This window comes from Neovison vison, chromosome 4, assembly GCF_020171115.1.
Source record: "Neovison vison isolate M4711 chromosome 4, ASM_NN_V1, whole genome shotgun sequence".
Lineage (NCBI taxonomy): Eukaryota > Metazoa > Chordata > Mammalia > Carnivora > Mustelidae > Neogale > Neogale vison.
In genome coordinates this window covers 73,393,883-73,413,101 of record NC_058094.1, presented here as the reverse complement: position 1 = coordinate 73,413,101, position 19,219 = coordinate 73,393,883, and the positions used below count along the sequence as shown (strand labels likewise).

At 43.4% G+C, this 19,219-nt stretch overlaps 1 protein-coding gene across 1 annotated transcript in view; it reads left to right on the top strand.

Moving 5' to 3' along the window:
* CLVS1 (clavesin 1) overlaps positions 1-19,219 on the top strand; it is a 179,299-nt gene that overhangs the window by 145,861 nt on the left and 14,219 nt on the right. The window contains exons 4-5 of the mRNA XM_044245541.1: positions 1,939-2,049; positions 6,062-6,297. Of these exons, the coding sequence (XP_044101476.1) occupies positions 1,939-2,049; positions 6,062-6,297 (347 nt within the window). The remainder of the gene's footprint in view (positions 1-1,938; positions 2,050-6,061; positions 6,298-19,219) is intronic.

The window sequence follows — 19,219 nt, the reverse complement described above, 5'->3', positions numbered from 1 at the left end:
ATAGGAGTGAGTCTCTAGACACTTTTAAAAAGCTAATATTTTCTTTGAGATTTGGCCTACTGCCTCTAGAGTATTATTCACAGAATATTCTTCTACATTACTAACCTAAAAATGTATAACACAACAGGCTGTCAATAGAAATAAAAACCCTCTTATTGGACCTATTAGAAAAAGATAGTAAAGCCCTGGTTTTATAGAGAAACCCTTTATAGTACTCACCTCGTCTTCTAGAGTCCTTCAGAACCCATGCTTAGTGTGGGATAATGAGTTATATTTCTGAATAACAAGTTCAAAAGGACCAAAAAGAGTGAGGTTCCCGTTTAGCACTTACACCAAGGAAAAACTCCGGTGAGCGATCTTTTCTCTCTCTCTCTCTCTCTTTTTTTTAAGCACCAAAGAATTTTTAGATCCCAAACTACCTAAAAGAGAAAAAACAGCCTTATTAAAAACTTTTATATGTCTAAAACCAGATCGGGCAGAGATTATGACACATGGACAAATTAGTATAAAAAGCCTCTCTACTCTTACCTGGCAGTTTCTTTAATTTTTTAAAAATAAAATAATTAAAATAAAAGAATACATGCCCTCCAAAACAAAGACTTTTAATCAAATCATCTGGATTTATCTTCAAAATATACAATTCTTTTGTATTCTGTAAAATGTGTAGGTAGGGGCAAAAATAATTTTTAAGTCTTTTAAAATATTGACCATTTATGTACACAGTTCAGGTACTTATATTGGGAACTAGGTCTCAGTGTAGAAGATGCCCAGGGATCCTGTAGATTCACAGGGCTCTGAAAAAAAGTTAATAACCCTCTTCCTCGTTACTAAAAAAGACCCAGGCAAGACATTTCATACACCCTCGGGGATCAGCCTGCTGCCTGAAATGTTACCTCAGGCAGCTCAGCTTCTTCTGCTTTCATCTCTTCTTGCTTACATTTTACAAAAATATTTGTTGTGATGAAATTGATTGGCGGTACACTTGGCAATTCAAATTGAATTAGTTGCGCCTCCTTTTTTAATTCCATTAATTCAGATGAATGCAATGCAGTCTGCGGGACCCCTCCATCAAGAACTCAGGTCCTGGGGCTGCGGGACTAGCTCGGACTTCATGGTCAAGGGCCCTGATTTTGTTGATCTAATTAGCATGGAGAAGAGCTTCTCAGTTGTTCTAAAAGATAAGCTTTGTGCCCTGATCTGGATTCTAAAATTGGAAGCATTTGAAAGATTCCTGACAATATACAAAATATATTGATCTGCAGAGAGGAGGCCCGTATTCCCTCAGTTAGGGGAATCAACTAGCCCATCCACTGAACAAATCTCTATTCCCTGGGCCCTACTCTGTGGGGATGAAAGACGGAGCCAGCTCAGGAATTGGTGGAAACTTTGCCAGCACGTACTGTCAGACATTGGTGGATTCCAGAGAGTTCCATCTCTTCAGATTCTTGGAAATCATTTTCCAGTCCCTTCCTATGCCCAGGAAGTTCAGCTGCTATCATGACAATGCCAGCAGAGAGGGTTGTAGCTGGCAGGTAGAGCATGAAGGTAGAGGAGGGAGTGTATGCTCAAAGCTTGCGGGAACTGAAGCTTTGGTTGCCTGATGCATGGCACAATTCGGACTCCCTAACTATCTGGGTCATGCTCACTTATGTGCCACGTCAGAGGTCGTACCGTTGTGACCTGAGAAAGACACGAGTTGGCACCTTTGCACGATGTTTAAGTTACGGAGTCAAAGGGGAGGAAGGAAGTGAGGGGAATAGAGGAAACATTAGCAGCTAGGAAGGCTGTGTGCTTGCTTGCTTGCTTGCTTGCTTGCTTATATTAGCAAGTGCTTCCGTCAGAAAGAAGAAATAGGTTGTCCCAGGGCTGCAGTCCTGCGGGCCCTGTCCACTCTGGAATGTGTGCTAATTGGTGTGCATTTCTCTCTTTCTGCCCCAGGACAGCTTTCCTGCCCGCTTCGGAGGAGTCCATTTTGTCAACCAACCGTGGTACATTCATGCCCTGTACACGCTCATCAAGCCATTCCTTAAAGACAAGACCAGGAAGCGGGTAATGAAAACACACACCCAATGGGGGGTTGCTGAGGGGCAATTACCAGACCCTTTTCTCAATCTCTCTGTCTCCCTTCCCTCTGTCTCTCCCCCCTTATTTTGCACTTGTGGGTTTTCGGCTTTTCTGCACTCCCTGAGCATGTGAGCCTCAGCTGGAGTTTGCAAATGGTCTGAATTTAATCAATAATTTAGTAGAACTGGGTTATTTTCAGAGTCCCAGTGACAAACCAAAGGAAACTTTGAAGGCATGCAGATACCAGATGCCCATTTTACTGTAAATGCTCCAGGGAGCTATGGGGTCAAGCAGCTTCCCGTTCACGGCGTATTTTAATAGCTAGCATTTTGTCCTGCAAATGTATTATCGTGATGAAGAATGTTTACCATTTCTTTTCCTTCCCCATGGCTCTTGGGTCATCACTGCCAGCTTCATCACCTTTGAGGCTGAGAAAGCATTCTTCACGAGAAATAATAATGCTCTTAGGAAAAGGCTTTTAAAGTCTTAATTACTTCAGCTGATGACATTTGGGAGGCCACCACCTTCCATCAGAGCTGGGGTTTGTGGTGGCGTTCTGATTAGCCGAGAGACGGAACATTGTTCCACCACTCACTCTGTATCTGAGTTTCCTCATTTAGAAAGGCAGAGGGGCTAACACCCAGGTCACCGGGATGTTGGGTAATTTAAAGAGGCAGCAGAGGAAAACAGGGAGCATAATGCCACACATGTAGTAGAGACCCAGTGACTCTCATTCTCTTTACCATTTCGCTTCTTCTCTTTCAAACTTCCTGATTTCAGTTACCTCCTGGGTCAGGTGCACCACCTGTCAAGGGAATCTGACTACGGTCATTCCTCTTCTTCTTTTTTTTTTTTTAATTTATTTGCTTATTTATTATTTGATTTGTTTATTTGTCAGAGAGAGAGAGAGAGCACAACCAGTGGCAGGCAGAGGGAGAAGTAGTCTCCTTGCTGAGCAGAGATCCCGAAGACTCGATCCCAGGACCCGGTGATCCTGACTTGAGCTGAAGGCAGGCGCTTAACCAACAGCCACCAGGCACCCCTGACCAGGGTCATTCTTAACAGCACCTTACATGTGCCCTTATACCCAGGGCACCTCATGCAAGGGAAGAGTCTGTGTATGCAGGGGGAAATGATGATGTAAGCCCCCTCGCCACACACACATACACACTCTGCAGTGTCTCTAAGTCCTAAATCTCAGATGCTTCCGGATCCTGAGGGAACATGGCAGCAGGTTATGGGAAGGATAGTTCTCCTATTCCCAAACAAGGGTGGCACTAAGACTAGAACTCACCAGCCTAAGGAAGCAGAGACATTTGAAAACATTTTGCAATCTGGCAAAGACTCAGGACAGTGCTAAGGACAGAGAAGTGTCCTAGACTTTTCCCCATATGGCTTCAGGCTTCCCAGGGGCTGAATCTTCTACTCAGGAACGAACTAGTGGAATTCTTCCGACAAAGCAATTGACACTTGCTGTGGTGCCATAGAAAGGAATTTCTGGAACTCTGGGCACAGAACAGAATCTGATAGGTGAAGAGTCCAGCCTCCTATCTGCTGAGTTCTTCCATCCCACAGCACCCCAGGAGACAAGGCCAGTTTCCACAGCACTGCCTATCCATGCTGGCTGTTGGTGGGAATGCAAACTGGTGTAGCCACTCTGGAAAACAGTATGGAGGTTCCTTAAAGAGTTAAGAATAGAACTACCCTAGTCCAAGCATTTGTACTACTAAGTAGTTATCCAAAGGCTACAAAAATACTGATTTGAAGGGACACATGTTTATAGCAGCATTATTAACAATAGCTAAATTGTGGAAGGAGCCCAAATGTCCATCGACTGATGAATGAATAAAGAAGATATGGTATCTCTATATAATGGAATATTACTCAGCCATGAAAAAAGAATGAAATCTTGCCATTTGCAATGATGTAGATGGACCTAGAGTGTATTATGCTAAGCTAAATAAGTATGTATGATTTCACTTATGTGAAGAATTTAAGAAACAAGACAGAGGAACATAGGGTAAAACAGAGAGAGGCAAACTATAAAATAGACTCTGAAGTATAGAGAATAAACTGAGGGTTGCAGTTGGGGGAATAGAGGGATGGGCTAGGTGGGTGATGGGAATTAGGAGGGCACTTGTTGGGATGAGCACTGGGGTGTTATATGTAAATGATGAATCACTGAATTCTACTCCTGAAACTAATATTACACCATATATTAACTAACTGGAATTTAATAAAAACTTAAAACAGAAAACATGAACATCATGAACAAAATTGATAGTATAAAAAATTAAAAAAAAAAGAACAGCAGGTATTGGGTAGGTCGGTATAAATATTTGTTCTAAACACCAGGCCTAGTATTTATCCCCAGCTTTTCCATGCTTCAAACACTGTAATTCCTCCTGAGATGAATTTCTTCAAAAGCAAAGATTCTTATTAAAATTGAGATCCACTGTCAGAAAATATACATTATTTTCTGAATTGCTTCAGTATTCTTCTAAAGAATGTTAGTACTTAGCTTCTTGTTCCTTTCCTTTCTAAATGATGTCATGACATCATAAGTTAAAATCAATACAACAGAACAATGTAGCAAGTATATGTCTCTATTAGGTAATATATTATAATATAATCTATAGTATATGACATAATTGATAATTTTATGGTATATTGTTATACTATATATAAATATCTTCTTTTATTATTTTTTTAAAAGATTTTATTTATTTATTTGAGACAGCAAGCATGAGTAGAGAGGGAGGGCCAGAGGGAGAGGGAGAAGCAGACTCCCCACCGAGCAGGGAGCCCAATACGGGACTTGATCCTGGGACCCTGGGATTCTGATCTGAGCTGAAGGCAGATATTTAACCAATTGAGTCACCCAGATGCTCCTAATTTTAAGTATTTTAAAAGTCACATTTACATTGCATGATGGTAACTGTGGGGTGTTTGTATACACCTGTGTGTGTATAATCAGTGGTCCTACGCTTGGATATAACTTGTGTACGTTGAACTTGCAACATGAAGTATGGGAACTGATAACATTCCACGGATGGACTTGAAATAGACTTTCAGAAGTCAATTCCTAAATCGTAGGAGATGATCATTATTGACTTATGGCTTAACCACTGTGTGGATTTTCCTGAAAATAAGTGTAATTTGGGCAGGTTTCCCCTCCTGCTTGGCCGGTTTCTAGTACATGTTTAGAAGATGCAAACTTCTCTGGGAGTTAGCCCTCAGTCCAGACATAAGTGAAAGATGGCGGTAAAAATACCCCTAAGTTCTCAGGCCACAGTTTTCCTTCCACTGACGAATGGATAGGGTTTCTACCTTGTGCCCACATCAATCCTGGGAGCTGGGAATGTATTAAAAGAGTAAGAAAACACCATCCCTTTTCCTGAGTATTCTTCTCTTCCTGTGGGCGATCAAGACATAAATGCACGCATCAGAAAATATAAAAGTCAGCAAACAATAGTTAACTGGGGGAGCAGGGAGGAGAACCAGAGCATGCAGGTATCTCCAGGACAGACTGGGGAAGAGGCTGGCGAGGATTGGGGAAGGCCTGGAGAGGATGGGGAGGCGGAGAGGGTACAGAGGGCAGAAAGCCCTTGGGGGAGGCAGAAGGAGCAGAACAATGTGGGGATGCACGAGAAGCACAACTGGGAGGTTGCATAGTCTACATCGCTACCCTTTTTATCAGTGGGGATAATTAGGAGATTACTGTACGTGTAAATTTGGGCCCGGGCCAAATAATACCCAATTTGTTCATAAACTTCATTTTTTAAGGACTATTAATTCAGCCCCTTTTCTGAGCAATAAATTAACATTTTATGAAGATTAAGTTGCAGACACAAAATTGAATGCCTCTTTAAACACTATGATTACCAGCAGTGCAGACAATTTGTCATTGCTAAATTGTGTATCAAGCTGAATAGTTGCTCATATGTTTTGGATTTGTTGTTGTTGTTGTTGTGGATAATTATTTTTTCCTCTCCAGATTTTCCTGCATGGAAACAATTTAAACAGCCTTCACCAGCTAATCCACCCTGAATTTTTGCCCTCTGAATTTGGAGGAACCCTTCCTCCTTATGACATGGGAACTTGGGCCCGGACGTTACTTGGTCCAGACTACAACGACGAAAATGACTATACTCACACTTCCTACAATGCAATGCACGTGAAACACACATCCTCCAATCTGGAGAGAGAATGCTCACCCAAGCCGATGAAGAGGTAAGACCTGCATTATCAGAGCTTCCCAGACAAAGGTCAATAAGCATTTTTTATTTGGGCCCTATTGTGGGTTAAGAATTGAAGACCTTTATGGGCACAGAACTTGAATAAAATAAATTGCAATACATTCTCAGCAGATTTCACTAGAATTGAAAACCAATGGGGCTTGGCTGGCCCAGAAGTCCAAGTAGTCCCCATTGTATTAAAGAAACCATTAAAGGCTAGACCTTGCTCATGCCGTGATTACAGTGCTCATCTCTAGACAGTCGGAGTCAACACAAAGAGAATGAAATGTTGGGCCTTTGAGATGCCCTGGGTTGAAAAGCAGCCTGCAAGAAAACATTCCTTTCTATTTAAATGCATTTTAGAACCATTTATTGAGCATTTACTTGCCTGTAGACACTGATGGGCCCTGGGAATACACATAAGCATTTACTTGCCTGTAGACACTGATGGGCCCTGGGAATAAGACATCAAAAGAATAGAGAAGTGTGGCCCAGGATATTGTATATTAGTTTGCTAGGGCTTCTGCAACAACGTACCACAGACTGGGGTGGCTTAGACAACAGAAATGTGTTTTTTCACCATTCTGGAGGCTAGAAGTTCAAGATCAAGGTGTCGCAGGGTTGGTATCTTATGAGACCTCTCTCCTTGGCTTATAGACACCTGTCTTCTCCCTATAACTTCAGATGGACTTCCCTTTGTGTGTCTGTGTCCTGATCTCTTTCTATACCAGTCATGTTGGATTAGGACCCACCCTAAAGACTTTGTTTTTCCCTAATTACCTCTTTGAAAGTCTCTGTCTTCAAATACAGTCACGTTCAGAAGTGCTGGGGATTAGGGCTTTGACATATGAATTTGGGGTGGGCAGGGCACAGTTTATCCCATAACATATTATTATGTGGATCCTTCTATGCCAGTAAATCTAGACACATCTCGTGCTTTTAATGATGCATGGTATTCCAATAGATGAATACATCACAGCATAGCCATTTCCTTCTTGATGGGCATGTAGCTTGTTTCTGAGTTTTTGTCTATTCCGAATGAAGAGACTCGTGTAAGTCTTTGATAGCCCTCCTTCCTTCTCACAGGAAGTTCCTCAGGTAAGCTTGGAGCCCTGGAGTCGTTGGGTCAGAGGGTGTGTGCATTTTAAAACTAGCCCACGCTGCCTAGCAGCCCTTCAAAATGATCGTTCAGATGGATACTCCAACCAGCCTGTATGAGAATGTCCTTCCCCAGACTCTTGAAAAGTACTTGATATTATCAGACGTTAATTCTAATAATCATCCTGATGGGAGGACAATTTCATGTCATATTTGTTTTCATTTGTGTCTCTTCACCCGACATAGGTAGGCAGAGAAATGACCTCATGGGTTCTGGGTTTTATGAGGATCATGGAATTCACAGGGAAATGCAGACTAAAAGCCATCAGTAGGTGAATGAGGGCCATAGATAAGATTGAAGCAATGACTGGCCATCCTCTGGAGGTATTTGGGGAAGGAGAGTCTCCTATGGATAACTGGGCTTGCACTGATGTCCTGAAGCAAGAGAGAGTGCCCAGGAGGAGGATCTCCACATTTCCTGCTCAGTTGGGGATATTACATTCACATGTCTAGTAAGGCTTCTTGGCTGAGACTGGAGAGATCTGGAAATTCACTTATCCCCCAGGTTAACAGCAGACATTCTTTGGGAAGTGATGGTCATAGGATTGAGAGGCTGGCTTTGTGTCTCTACAGTGAAGGTACTGACCTTACTGGAACAGGTGAGATTGTCCCACCCAGGTTCTGACTCTCAGTCCAGGTTCCAGTACAGTAATGATAATAATGTAACAACTCACACCATTAACACTGCTCTGAGCCCATTTCCTGCATTAACTCTAAATCTTCACCATAACTGTATGAGCAAGTTATGATCATTCTTCCTATTTTGCAAGTTAGGAAACAGAGAGGTTAAGCAACTTCTCAAGGTCACACAAGCAACTTCTCAAGGTCACACAGCTAGTAAATGGCCAACTGGGATTCAGAGCTGGGCAGCCCAGCTCCTCACTCTGCGTTTCTCTCCTCTATAAGCTATGGCACACTGTCTGCTTTTCCTCACACTTTCTACCCTCATCTCTCGTCCCAGTCTTCTCTCTCCAATCCCTCATGGGCAGGAGTGATGACCCTTCCTGTGGTTTGTCCCTATCTTATCTCCAGAGACTTAGATAAAGTCATCATATCCTCATATTTTTTGGAATGTCCAAAGTCCAGGGGCATAAAATAGGAATTTGCCACTCTTTCTCCATATGATTAGTTACAGACTTACATCTCTTTTGGGTGACAAGACATGTCCTGATCCAAGTTCTCCCTCTAAGTTGACATTGAAGATCAGAGGAAGTGATAGCCTCCATTATGAGATGGTGAGTTCTGGAGGCTAAAATCTTTGTATAACATTTATTCCTTCACACCCTGCTCAAAAATCGAACTCAATGTCCAACACACAATAGACACACAACAGATACCCCATGAATGAATTATTGTTGAATGAAAGCTATTGATTCCAAAACCCGATCTTGGTGCAGTTGTCCAAGTACTCCAACCAAACTGTCAGTTCCCAGATGGAGAGAGCTGGTTTTTCATGGCTTTCATGGATCCTGCCTTACAGACTCTTACAGCCTAGTAAGGGAGATAAGGTTTGCCCACAAATAACTCAAATGTAGTACATAAAGGGAGAGGTACTATAAAGGAGGTATAAGAACCTGCTGTAATTCTAAGGAAACATTCTAATTTCAGCTAGGAAGACTCTTAGACAAGTATTCTGGGACAAAGGCAGGTTTTGGAAAAGGTAAGACATTGAAGTCAAAATCTAAGACTGCCAGAGAAGTTAGTAATTGTTTTGGGGTTTTTTGAAGATTTTATTTATTTGTTTAAGAGAGAGAGAGAGAGAGAGAGCACAAGAGCAAGGGGGAGGGGTAGAGAGAGGAGAAGCAGACTCCCTGCTGAGCAGGGAACTTGATGCAGGACTCTATCCCAGAACCCTGGGATCATGACCTGAGCCAAAGGCAAACGCTTAACTGACTGAGCCACTCAGGTGGCCCAAGAAGATAGTAATTGTGTTCTCATCTCATTGTCTTACCAAGGTCATCAAGGTATCCTGCTCATTCTTCCTTTCATTGGTGGTGGCATCCTTAGGCCATTGCTTGGGGATTGTATTTATTTATTTATTTTGGTGGGGAGGAGCAGATGGAGAGAGAAACTCTAGCAGACTCTGTGCTCAATGGGGAGCTCAACATGGGGCTTGATCTCATGACCCTGAGATCGTGACCTGAACTGAAACCAAGAGTGGGTCGCTGAACTGGGTGTACCACCCAGGTGTGCCCCATTTCTTGGAGATTATAGGGACCAGCAGGATGGGCAGTGAGGAGGCTGGTATCAGCAGTGATGCAGCAAAGAGGGACCACCCAGCTGTGGGACTGTGCTTGTCTGGTGCTTCACTGATGGATGTCGGTGGTGACTGAGAAAATTACAGCAACATAACAGCCACCACTCATAGCATCTCTGAGCCCTCAGAACCAGGGACATGGGGAAATGGAAAACAGAATTGGAGATTTTAAAGGTCATCTCTTCCAGCTTCCCCCCTGATGTGGGGTCTGTTCTCCAGCCCAGGCTGTCAGCCGGACTCAGTGTGCATTGTCTGGAGATGGGCAGGCAGCTAATGGACAGTGTGTTCCCTGTAGCATCGTTTTGGATAAATACTCCCTTCGTCTGAGCCAGATGACCTGGGTCTGTCCTGTGGGTTAACATTCCAACTTCCAATGGGGAGACACTGCCCAGAGTCCCAATCCCTGACACCAGTCTTCAGGTCCATTTGGAGTCAAATGGACTTTTGTGGACTGTCCTTGGAACTTAGTATTTATAATGCTATCTCTGAGTTCCAAGTGGCTCCGAACAATGCTTCTGGCATGTGTAGAGTAAAATCCAAGATACATAAAATTCTAAGTGGATTAGTGGTTCTAACAAGTTCTTTTCAACCCTTTAGCAGAAAAACTTTTAAAAAATTATTAATTTAACACCTGGGTGGCTCAGTCGGTTAAGCATCTACCTTTGGCTCAGGTCATGATCCCAAGAACCTGGGATGGAGGCCCACATCGGGCTCCCTGCTCGTGGGGAGCCTGCTTCTCCCTCTCTCCTCCTCATTCATGCTCTCTGTCTTTCTTTCTCAAAAAAATAAATAAAATCTTTTTAAAAACTATGGTTTATATGGAAAACTTTCTAAAGAGTTTATTTCAATATCGATCTGTTCTTTAATAAAATGATCTTTTTATGGGCTTTTAAGTGTGGGGCATTTTCTGCTCCACAACTAAATGACCCCGAGTGTTGTATTTTTACCTTCTTGTTTCTGTTTTGTTTTTCTTAAAGATTTTATTTATTTATCTATTTGACAGAGAGAGATCACAAGTAGGCAGAGAGGCAGGCAGAGAGAGAGAGAGAGAGGAGGAAGCAGGCTCCCTGCTGAGTAGAGAGCCCGATGCGGGGCTCGATCCCAGGATCCTGAGATCATGACCTGAGCCGAAGGCAGCGGCTTAACCCACTGAGCCACCCACACGACCCTGTTTCTGTTTTTTATTCTACAATTTACTCTGTTTCCTTGCTTCTGGGCCATCACCTGTCACTTTCTGTTCCTGGAACTATTTATGTCAGAAGCACTCTGTTTCCTTCTATCTAATTTACTACCAGACTATGTTTTCGGCTTGGAAAGGAGATCGCCCAGCTTAGTGAAACTGTCCAACAACTAACAGCAAGGAGGCTTTATAACAGTTATGACGATTTTGGCTGCAAATTAGATAAAACTCCAATCAGACTGCTTTAAACAATATGGACAATTGATTGTTTCTCATAAAGACCCATCATAGAGTGAGGTGACTACAGAATTGTGTGTCTCAGTAGCTCACTGGTGGCGCGTGTGACCCAGGCTCCTGCCCCCGTGTCCCACACAATCAAGACATCTCAGGCAGGAGTGCACCCCTGATTCACATGGGCAGATGTGCCCAAACCAGTGGGTCTTTTTATCACCTAGGAAGGAGGAGGAGATGGCTTGGGGTCAGGACCCAGCAGCGTGATGTGTCTGCCTCATGGAGCAAGGACATAGTCTTTCCATCAGTATGTAGATTTTGTGATATCTCTTTCAATTATTAGACTTATTAATTATGGCTTATTAATTGCTTCTGAGTTCTAGGCTTAATCTCTAAATGGCTATAGATATTATGTAAAAGGCATACACACAGACACACCCAGACATGGAAAAACACAGTCTCTTGAACTAATGGAGGACAATTAACCATTTTTGGAAAAGTTCTACTTGAAAAACACATATATGTATTTATTATAAACATGTACATATACTCAGACATGTATATACTCTATATTGTGTATGAATGTATAAATATGTATATGTGTATGTATTGAAATATATACAGATATATATATATATATATATATATATGCACACATATATAGATTTTTTTAAAAGATTACCAGTAATTATTGGTAAAAGATTACTGGAAATAATATGCATTATAGCCTAAGACCTGGATTCTGAGTAGGAACTGGGGCCTTTCCTGGGAGCTGAAGTCGTCCAAAGGCAGATTGCCCTGCAGACTGGGCAGTTTGGAGGAACGCTGCTCAGAGCCCCTGCTCAAGAAACACAGGTGTGATGGGGCGCCTGGGTGGCTCAGTCCTTAAGCATCTGCCTTCTGCTCAGATCACAATCCCGGGGTCCTAGGATCAAGCCCCATATCGGGCTCCATGCTCAGTGGAGAGCCTGCTTCTCCCTCTCCCACTCCCCCTGCTCATGTTCCCTCTCTTGCTGTATCTCTGTCAAATAAATAGATAAAATTTTATTAAGAAAGAAAGAAAGAAACAAACAAACAGGTGTGACCTGCTGCCCCGCAGCCTGGGAGGCCACAGGCAGCGCAGATCACCTTACCCGGTTACTCTGTGGGTCTCTACTAAGCTTCGTCAGCCCAGAGGGCCACAGTTGATTGACCCTGGAGTTGATGATCTCAAAGACATAGAAAGCTTTCCTGGTCTTTCTGGGCAAAAGTCAAAGGGAGTGCCCTGAGAAGCCAGGCTCTCTGCCAGGGGAAGCCACCAACCCTGGCCAACAAGGGAGTGGCTGATTTTCCAAGCCTAGGGCATGTGGTCGACCAAACAGGATTGGCATAGAAAAGGGGAAGAGGAAGGGATCAGATCAAAACTGTTTCCCCACCCCCAGAGCCGAAAGGCAGGTGGCCTCTGCCAGGGCAGCCAGGGAGAGAAAGCTTCTATCTTCCACAGTCCTCTCGAGTTGATCTTGAGTGGGTTCCTCTGGGCTGTACCACAGCAGACAGCTGCTGTTCAAAGGATGAACCTCCTCCATGAAAAGTGTATATAAAATACAAAAATTATATATAAATGTGCATTTTGTTATTCCCCTTATTATCAGGATTTAGGAAACTTTAGAACCAGAGAAAGGTCTTAGAGATCACCTAAGCACCATCGGCCTTTCTGCTATCAAGGACCTCTTCTCTGCCCCCCACATGGTATATATATATTTTTTCTTTTTTAAAAAATATTATTTATTTATTTATTTGACAGAGAGAGAGAGAGAAAGCACAAGGAGGGGGAGCAGCCAAGGGAGAGGGAGAAGCAGACTCCCTACTGGGCAGGGATCCCATGCAGGGCTTGATCCCAGGACCCTGGGATCATGACCTGAGTCGAAAGCAGAAGCTCACCTGACTGAGCCCCTATATATAGGTTTTTGAGTGAACATTGCATTTATTTATTAGGTAATTACAAGTTCATGTTGCCATAATGTAGTCAGTATTATTTCATAGAATGAGCTTAAGATCTTAAATTTAATGAAAACAAGGTCACTTACTATTTAATTTTATTTTAGACTCCTAGATGGTAAATTCTGTTAAGTTTTGCAGCTTATAAACAATAATGGGAAACTATCTGCCCATCCCTTTGCCCATTACTGCTTATATGAAGTCGCTAGGGCTAAGGCTTAAGCCCCCTGTCTTTTCATGTGGAGGTTTTCTGATTCTAGAAGAAGCAGCTGGCTTCTTCTAGAATCATGGTGTCTTACACATGGCAGTTGCTCCATACATAGTTAATATTTTGTAGCTTGAAAAGTGTAAGTCAATGGTGCACAGATGTGCCCTCTTTATTTCATGGGCTTAGATTTTTAAAATATTTTTAATCTTCTAATTATCATAGTCAAGTTCCTGAGAAGTCTCACAGGGAAAAATCTGTGTCACCAAAGTTATTTTATTGTAGGAATCTTTCTGTGCACTTTCCTCCCAGAGACTAGGGTAGGTAAACACCATGCCAATGTTGGAAATGGAAAATCAGGAAACTGATTCAAGTTCATAGAGACCCACTAGGTCTGAACCTTGGCTGACAATTTTCATTCTCATTGCTTCCTGGAGGTCCCCACCCGTGGGCTCAGGTGTACCTATCTGCGTTTTGATCTGGGCTCAATCTGCCACACAAGGAAAGGGAATATTATTTTGTCTAAGGTACGAGGCTGTACTGTAGTCTTGTTGGCTCACGAATTTCCCAAAGAGATTGTCGCCTCAGCGCTGAAAGAGAAACTCCAAGCCTGGTGTTGGTGGAACAGTGGCTCCTTCTCAGAAGCCCAGCAATTACCAGAGCAGAATAACACGTTCTGCTTTCCTTGGGCTGCAGGTGAGCTGCACGTAGTTAGCACTACACCCAACCACCCAGGCCCAGTGGAGTCCAGTCAGTGTTCAGAAAAGCAGAGCCCGAGTTGCTTTGGAGATGCTTTGAAGATGCAGGGAGAGGTGTTCTAACTTGCAGAGTCGGGGGCGGGGCCAGGAGCACTGGCCACGCCCACCCTGGCTGTGTCTCTCTAACTGATATTTGCTGAGCTCCTGCTCCTGCAGGCCACGGGCCCCTTTCCTTCACGGAATCCAAAGATGGGTGTCAGCACAGCACGTCGGTGCAAAAAGCAGCGACCTCGCACCGTGCACGTGAGCACAGTCTTAACAGTTTGATTATTATCTCTGTACCAGCTTTCTAACTGGCCTGACACAGCGATGATTCAGGTGCCTTCACTGCGTGTTTACATTTAAAAATGCTTGTCTCCAGGCTTTGGGGTTCTGTTTTTTAGCTATGTGATGATAGCTTTCATAGAATCAAAACCGTCAATTCTTGAAATCGCCAGAAACGTCTGGATTAGTTTTCAGTGCAGCCTGAAAACTAACTCCTGTATTATTTATTAGAACTTCAGCACTTATCAGGGAGCCAGACAAGTATTTATAGAGAAGAAACCCTTAGAAAACCTAGCGGCATTTCCTCTTGCACCAGTGAAGAATGGCCCCCAACTTTCGGAGAAACGGTCCACTCTGGTAGACATTATATGCTGGACAGTGAGAAGAGCTGATGCTTTGGGGTCTTGACTAGCTGCTCTGTGTGGTAGAATTACTTCTGATCCTTTTGACCAAATGCCTCCACCTTTGTGTTTCCTAAACACCACTCCTAGAAGAAGTGAGGACGATGTCATAGAGCTATTATGAGACATCCAATTTGGGAGAAGCGGAGAAACTGGGTGAACGCCTGGGTTGAGTTCAGATTTCTGAGCCAGAAGGAAATTTTGGCTCCTGCCTGGGCAGTAAAAGTCAGTTTAACTATTTTCAGCTGTCAGTAGAATTGGCCATGACCTTGGCGACCTTCCAGCATACGGTCCTCTTTTTATGGGGTGAATGTATGCATTTGCTGGATAGCTACCCATTTCTGGCAGAAGTCATACATCATCATGAAATACACCCCATAGGAAAAGAATGAGGGGTGGCAGTGTGGAACAGGAGGACCCTTGTCTTCCAAGCAGTCGGAGCAAAAAGGGTCCGTTTTACTGTGTGGCCCAGCAACAGATGTTCCATATGGATGTTACGTTCAATAAAATCACATAATGCATCATTTCTTAATGAATGACCCACAGTCTCTACTGCCCTCTAAGTTGTCTCGTGACTCATTTCCAGTTCAAACATGATTGAACTTCTTAGTTCCGGGGTGTCCCTCACTCCTACTTAGGCAGCTAATGTATGAGAGGTCACCACTTTCAGAACCAAAGACCCCTTGAGTGAGCTGTGAATGCCCAGTGTTTTATGTCAGTTTTTGGATACTGGTGTGTTTCATGGTTACCGACAAGAATTGGTTAACATTTCTTAGGGAACAAAGAAAAATAACTGCATAGCCTCCTCACTACTCATGCGTCGGGCTGAGATGGATCTCCTGCTTTTCTACAGTTTTCTTTTTCATGGCAGAATTGAAGATGGGCATCTCCTTGCAAGCGTATCCTTTACAGCCATGTAACATCTGAGAGAAAGGAAATCTATACAATGAGTTTGGTCAATAAGAAAATGAATGGGGCTGGATAAACTGTTGTGTTCAAGGCCATGTCTCCCCTCCTTTTTTTAACGAATGACATGAAAAATTGGGAAATAAAGAGTTCGAAGCTCCTGGCAAAGCAACCAAGTCAGGTTGATTTCAAGAGAGACAAACAGATGTGGTTAAATGACAGAGTAGTTTCGAGAGCAAACTGTTCGGTTGCTCACGATGTGTGTTCTTGAAAGGATTTCCTGTTTACCGGAGCACAGCGGTCAGATGCGGCCAGTTGGAGAGGGAGATGTCACCTGGGCAAGAAAAACAAAGAACGTTTGTGTCTTGTGAACATATTGCTTTTGGTAAACAAACATTTGCCCGATTCCAATAAAGCTGATGTTGCTTGTGCCCAACATCGGATAGCCAGCAAGGACTCTCGCTTGTGAGCTTTGATGATCATATGGCTGAAAACAAATATTTGGCATAACACGTGATCAAAATCTGTCTGCAGTGTCATTCCTAAAACCAATGTGCTGCTTGCAGACAGAATTACAGTGCATGTTTAGAAACCTAAGGGAAACCTTGTACATATCGTCTGGGCTTAAGGTGTCCAGACTGCAGCCTTTGAGTTTCTATGCTGAGGCCAAAGAGAACTTTAGAGCTTCCAGCATCTCACTGGAAACTTCCTCACTGTCTCCCTTCAGACATGGCTGTTGTGTTCCTGTTGTTGTGGCGATCAGCCCCGGGGAGCCCCGTGTCACGTTCCTCTGCTGCTCTCCAAGACGAGGGTCAGGGGTTACGCATCCTAACTATGGCCTGCTAGCTTTGTGACTCTGTGACTTTCATGGTTGCACATTTCTTTGCCTCTCTTTTTTTCTCGATCTTCCCCTCTCAGAGCAGAAGTGGGTTCTGATCACTTTCTTCTGATTTTTCTAGTTATGGGACCTTGGGTAAGTCCATTAACCTCACCGCGTCTTGGCTTCCTCAAAGTATAAAAGTGGCTCTAACCTCCAGGGATCACTGTCAGGGTCCAGTGGCCGTAGCAGGAGGTCTGCAGAGCATCACAGAAGAGCAGGACAATAATAAGTTGTACCTTCCTTTCTTCCCCAGCCTTATTCATAGGATTTCCATTTTGTTCAGAGTTTTGATTACTTTCCCAATGGAAGCTTCTCCCTAATAATGAAAATTCCCGACTCCCTGATAGAGAGGCAAATAACAATTATGATAAGGGGTTGGAGGGAGATGACTTGAATCCCTGGTTAGAAGTCAGACTGACGTTGGTCATTTCCCTTTTCTTTGCCTTAATTTATGCAAGGAACCAGCATTAGAGCCCTGCACCCAGAAGACAGCCAGGCACAGTGAAAGCAGGGAATGGGAATGGGTAAAACCAAGGAATCAGAGAGGGAGGAATCAGCAACACAGACCCCACCCACCCACCCAACTGGGCCTTCATACAGCCCTGGTTTCCCACTTACCAGCCAAGGCAGTCTCTGCCCACCCTCTGTTGGTCTTTGTTACTCTCCCTCCTCTCCATTCCTCTCATCTAAACTGTTATCCATCTAGTCTAGAGGGTAATCTTTAGAAATACTAATGATGGCGCTCTTTGGCCTAACAGCCCACAAGACCACCCCTTGGTCTTCTGCGTCAGATAAAGGCTGCTCTTCCTTATGGCAGGCCTGGCCACCCTGGCTTCCTGTCCCCAGCTCAGTGTGCCCGGCTTTGTCCTGCGCCTGGGCCTCCCCTGCCCTGGGACGCTCTCCCCTTCACTGGTGGCCAACTCCTCCGTGATCAGGTCTGGCTTTTCCAGTTACTCCCTTGAAGGGAGTTCTTCACCCACCCCATTCCCATGGTCGTGCTCTTCCCATCCTGCTATTTTCTACCGCTGAACTATTTCCTTCTTAACAGGGATACAATTCCATAACCACATATTTGTTGGTTTTACTTACATATGAAATCTCCCTTCTATACGTTATATACTGTCCGAGGGCAGGGATTGTGCTTTCATTCACCAGTATATATCCTGTGCGCCACAGTTTCCCTAGTATGTCATAGATGCTCAGTGTATATTCTGTGAGGAAGAAAGGAAGGGGAAAAGGAGAGAGTGAGGGAGAAAACAGAAGGGAAATAGGAGAGAAGGAAGGCAAAAAATACAGGAGGGAAAGAAGGAAAGGAGGGAGGAGGGAAGGAAGGAAGGAAATAAGGAAAGAAAGAAATGACAGTAAATGCTGTTAGGAATAGGGTACTTTGTAGAGTGATGAGGAAATTGTTGCAAACCATCCATAACAGAATGAGACAGTGACATGGTCTTTGTGATCAGTGCTTGATTAAAATTTGAAATCGTTTCTGGGTTTATCACAAACTGACTCATTAGTCTTATTATTTCTCTTAGTTTCTAGAACTCCACTAACAATAATTACAATATTTAACTTTTTGAAGAATTTATTCATTTATTCATTCAACAAATATTTATTGAGTGCCTACTAAAAAGTAGGTTAAGAGACCAGAATCTGAAATCAGATTCTAGGCATTCAAATTAATAGTCATGTGACCTGAGCAGCTATCTTTCTATGGCCTGGTTTCCCTATCTCGAAGGGACAGGTGTAGTCATAGATGTGCCTTATTATGGTGCTGTGAGGATTACATGAAGCAAGGATAATTCTTAGCTGCTGACGATAGCATGATTATCTCCTGCTCTGAGTCTATAATCTGTTAAGGGAAAAAGACCTTGAACACATGACTATACAAAAGACTGTTTCATTATCACCACGATTAAGTGCTCTAAAATTCAAGTGCATAATGGGGGTGCATAACAGGGATCCCAACCTGTGATGGGACCATCGTGGTGGTCCGAAAGGACCTCCCTGAAGAGCTCACACAGAAGCTGAGACTTGAAGGATGAGAAAAAGAGTTTCCCCAGCAAAAGAAGGAGTGATGTGGGAGCAGAAACCTTGCATTTGGAAGGGGCAGGGCTACACACCGGAACTACTGTGTTCTAACAATTATAAGATTTTTTTTCTTCTTACATTAGAAATTTCTGAAATCAGGACAGGTTCTTCAATTGATGACCTCTCAGACTCAATGAAATACAGAATTTATTTTTTTTTAATGTTTAAAATATTTCCATTTATTTATTTATTTGAGAGACAGTGAAAGTGAGAGAGATCACAGAGGGAGAGGGAGGAGCAGATTCACCCTTGAGTGGAGAGCCTGATGCGGGGCTCGATCCCAGGACCTTGAGATCGTGACCTGAGCTGAAGGCAGAGGCTTAACCACTTGAGCCACCTTGGTGCCCCTGAAATACAGAATTTAAAAAATAAACAAACTAAAAGGGGTTGAAGAGCAGAAAGTAAGGGAAAGAATGGCCAGGGATGAGTGCAGGGGCCTGCTATGCAGGGCCTCATAGTCTTGACTGGGACTTATGAGCAGTGGAGACTCATAGAAAGATCTTAAGCAAGAAAATGATATGAATATATTGGGTTTATTAAAAAGTTCGCTCTGTTGTGAAAAGATTGAGCTAAAGTGGGAGAAAGTAAGGGTGAAGAGACCATCTGGGGCTC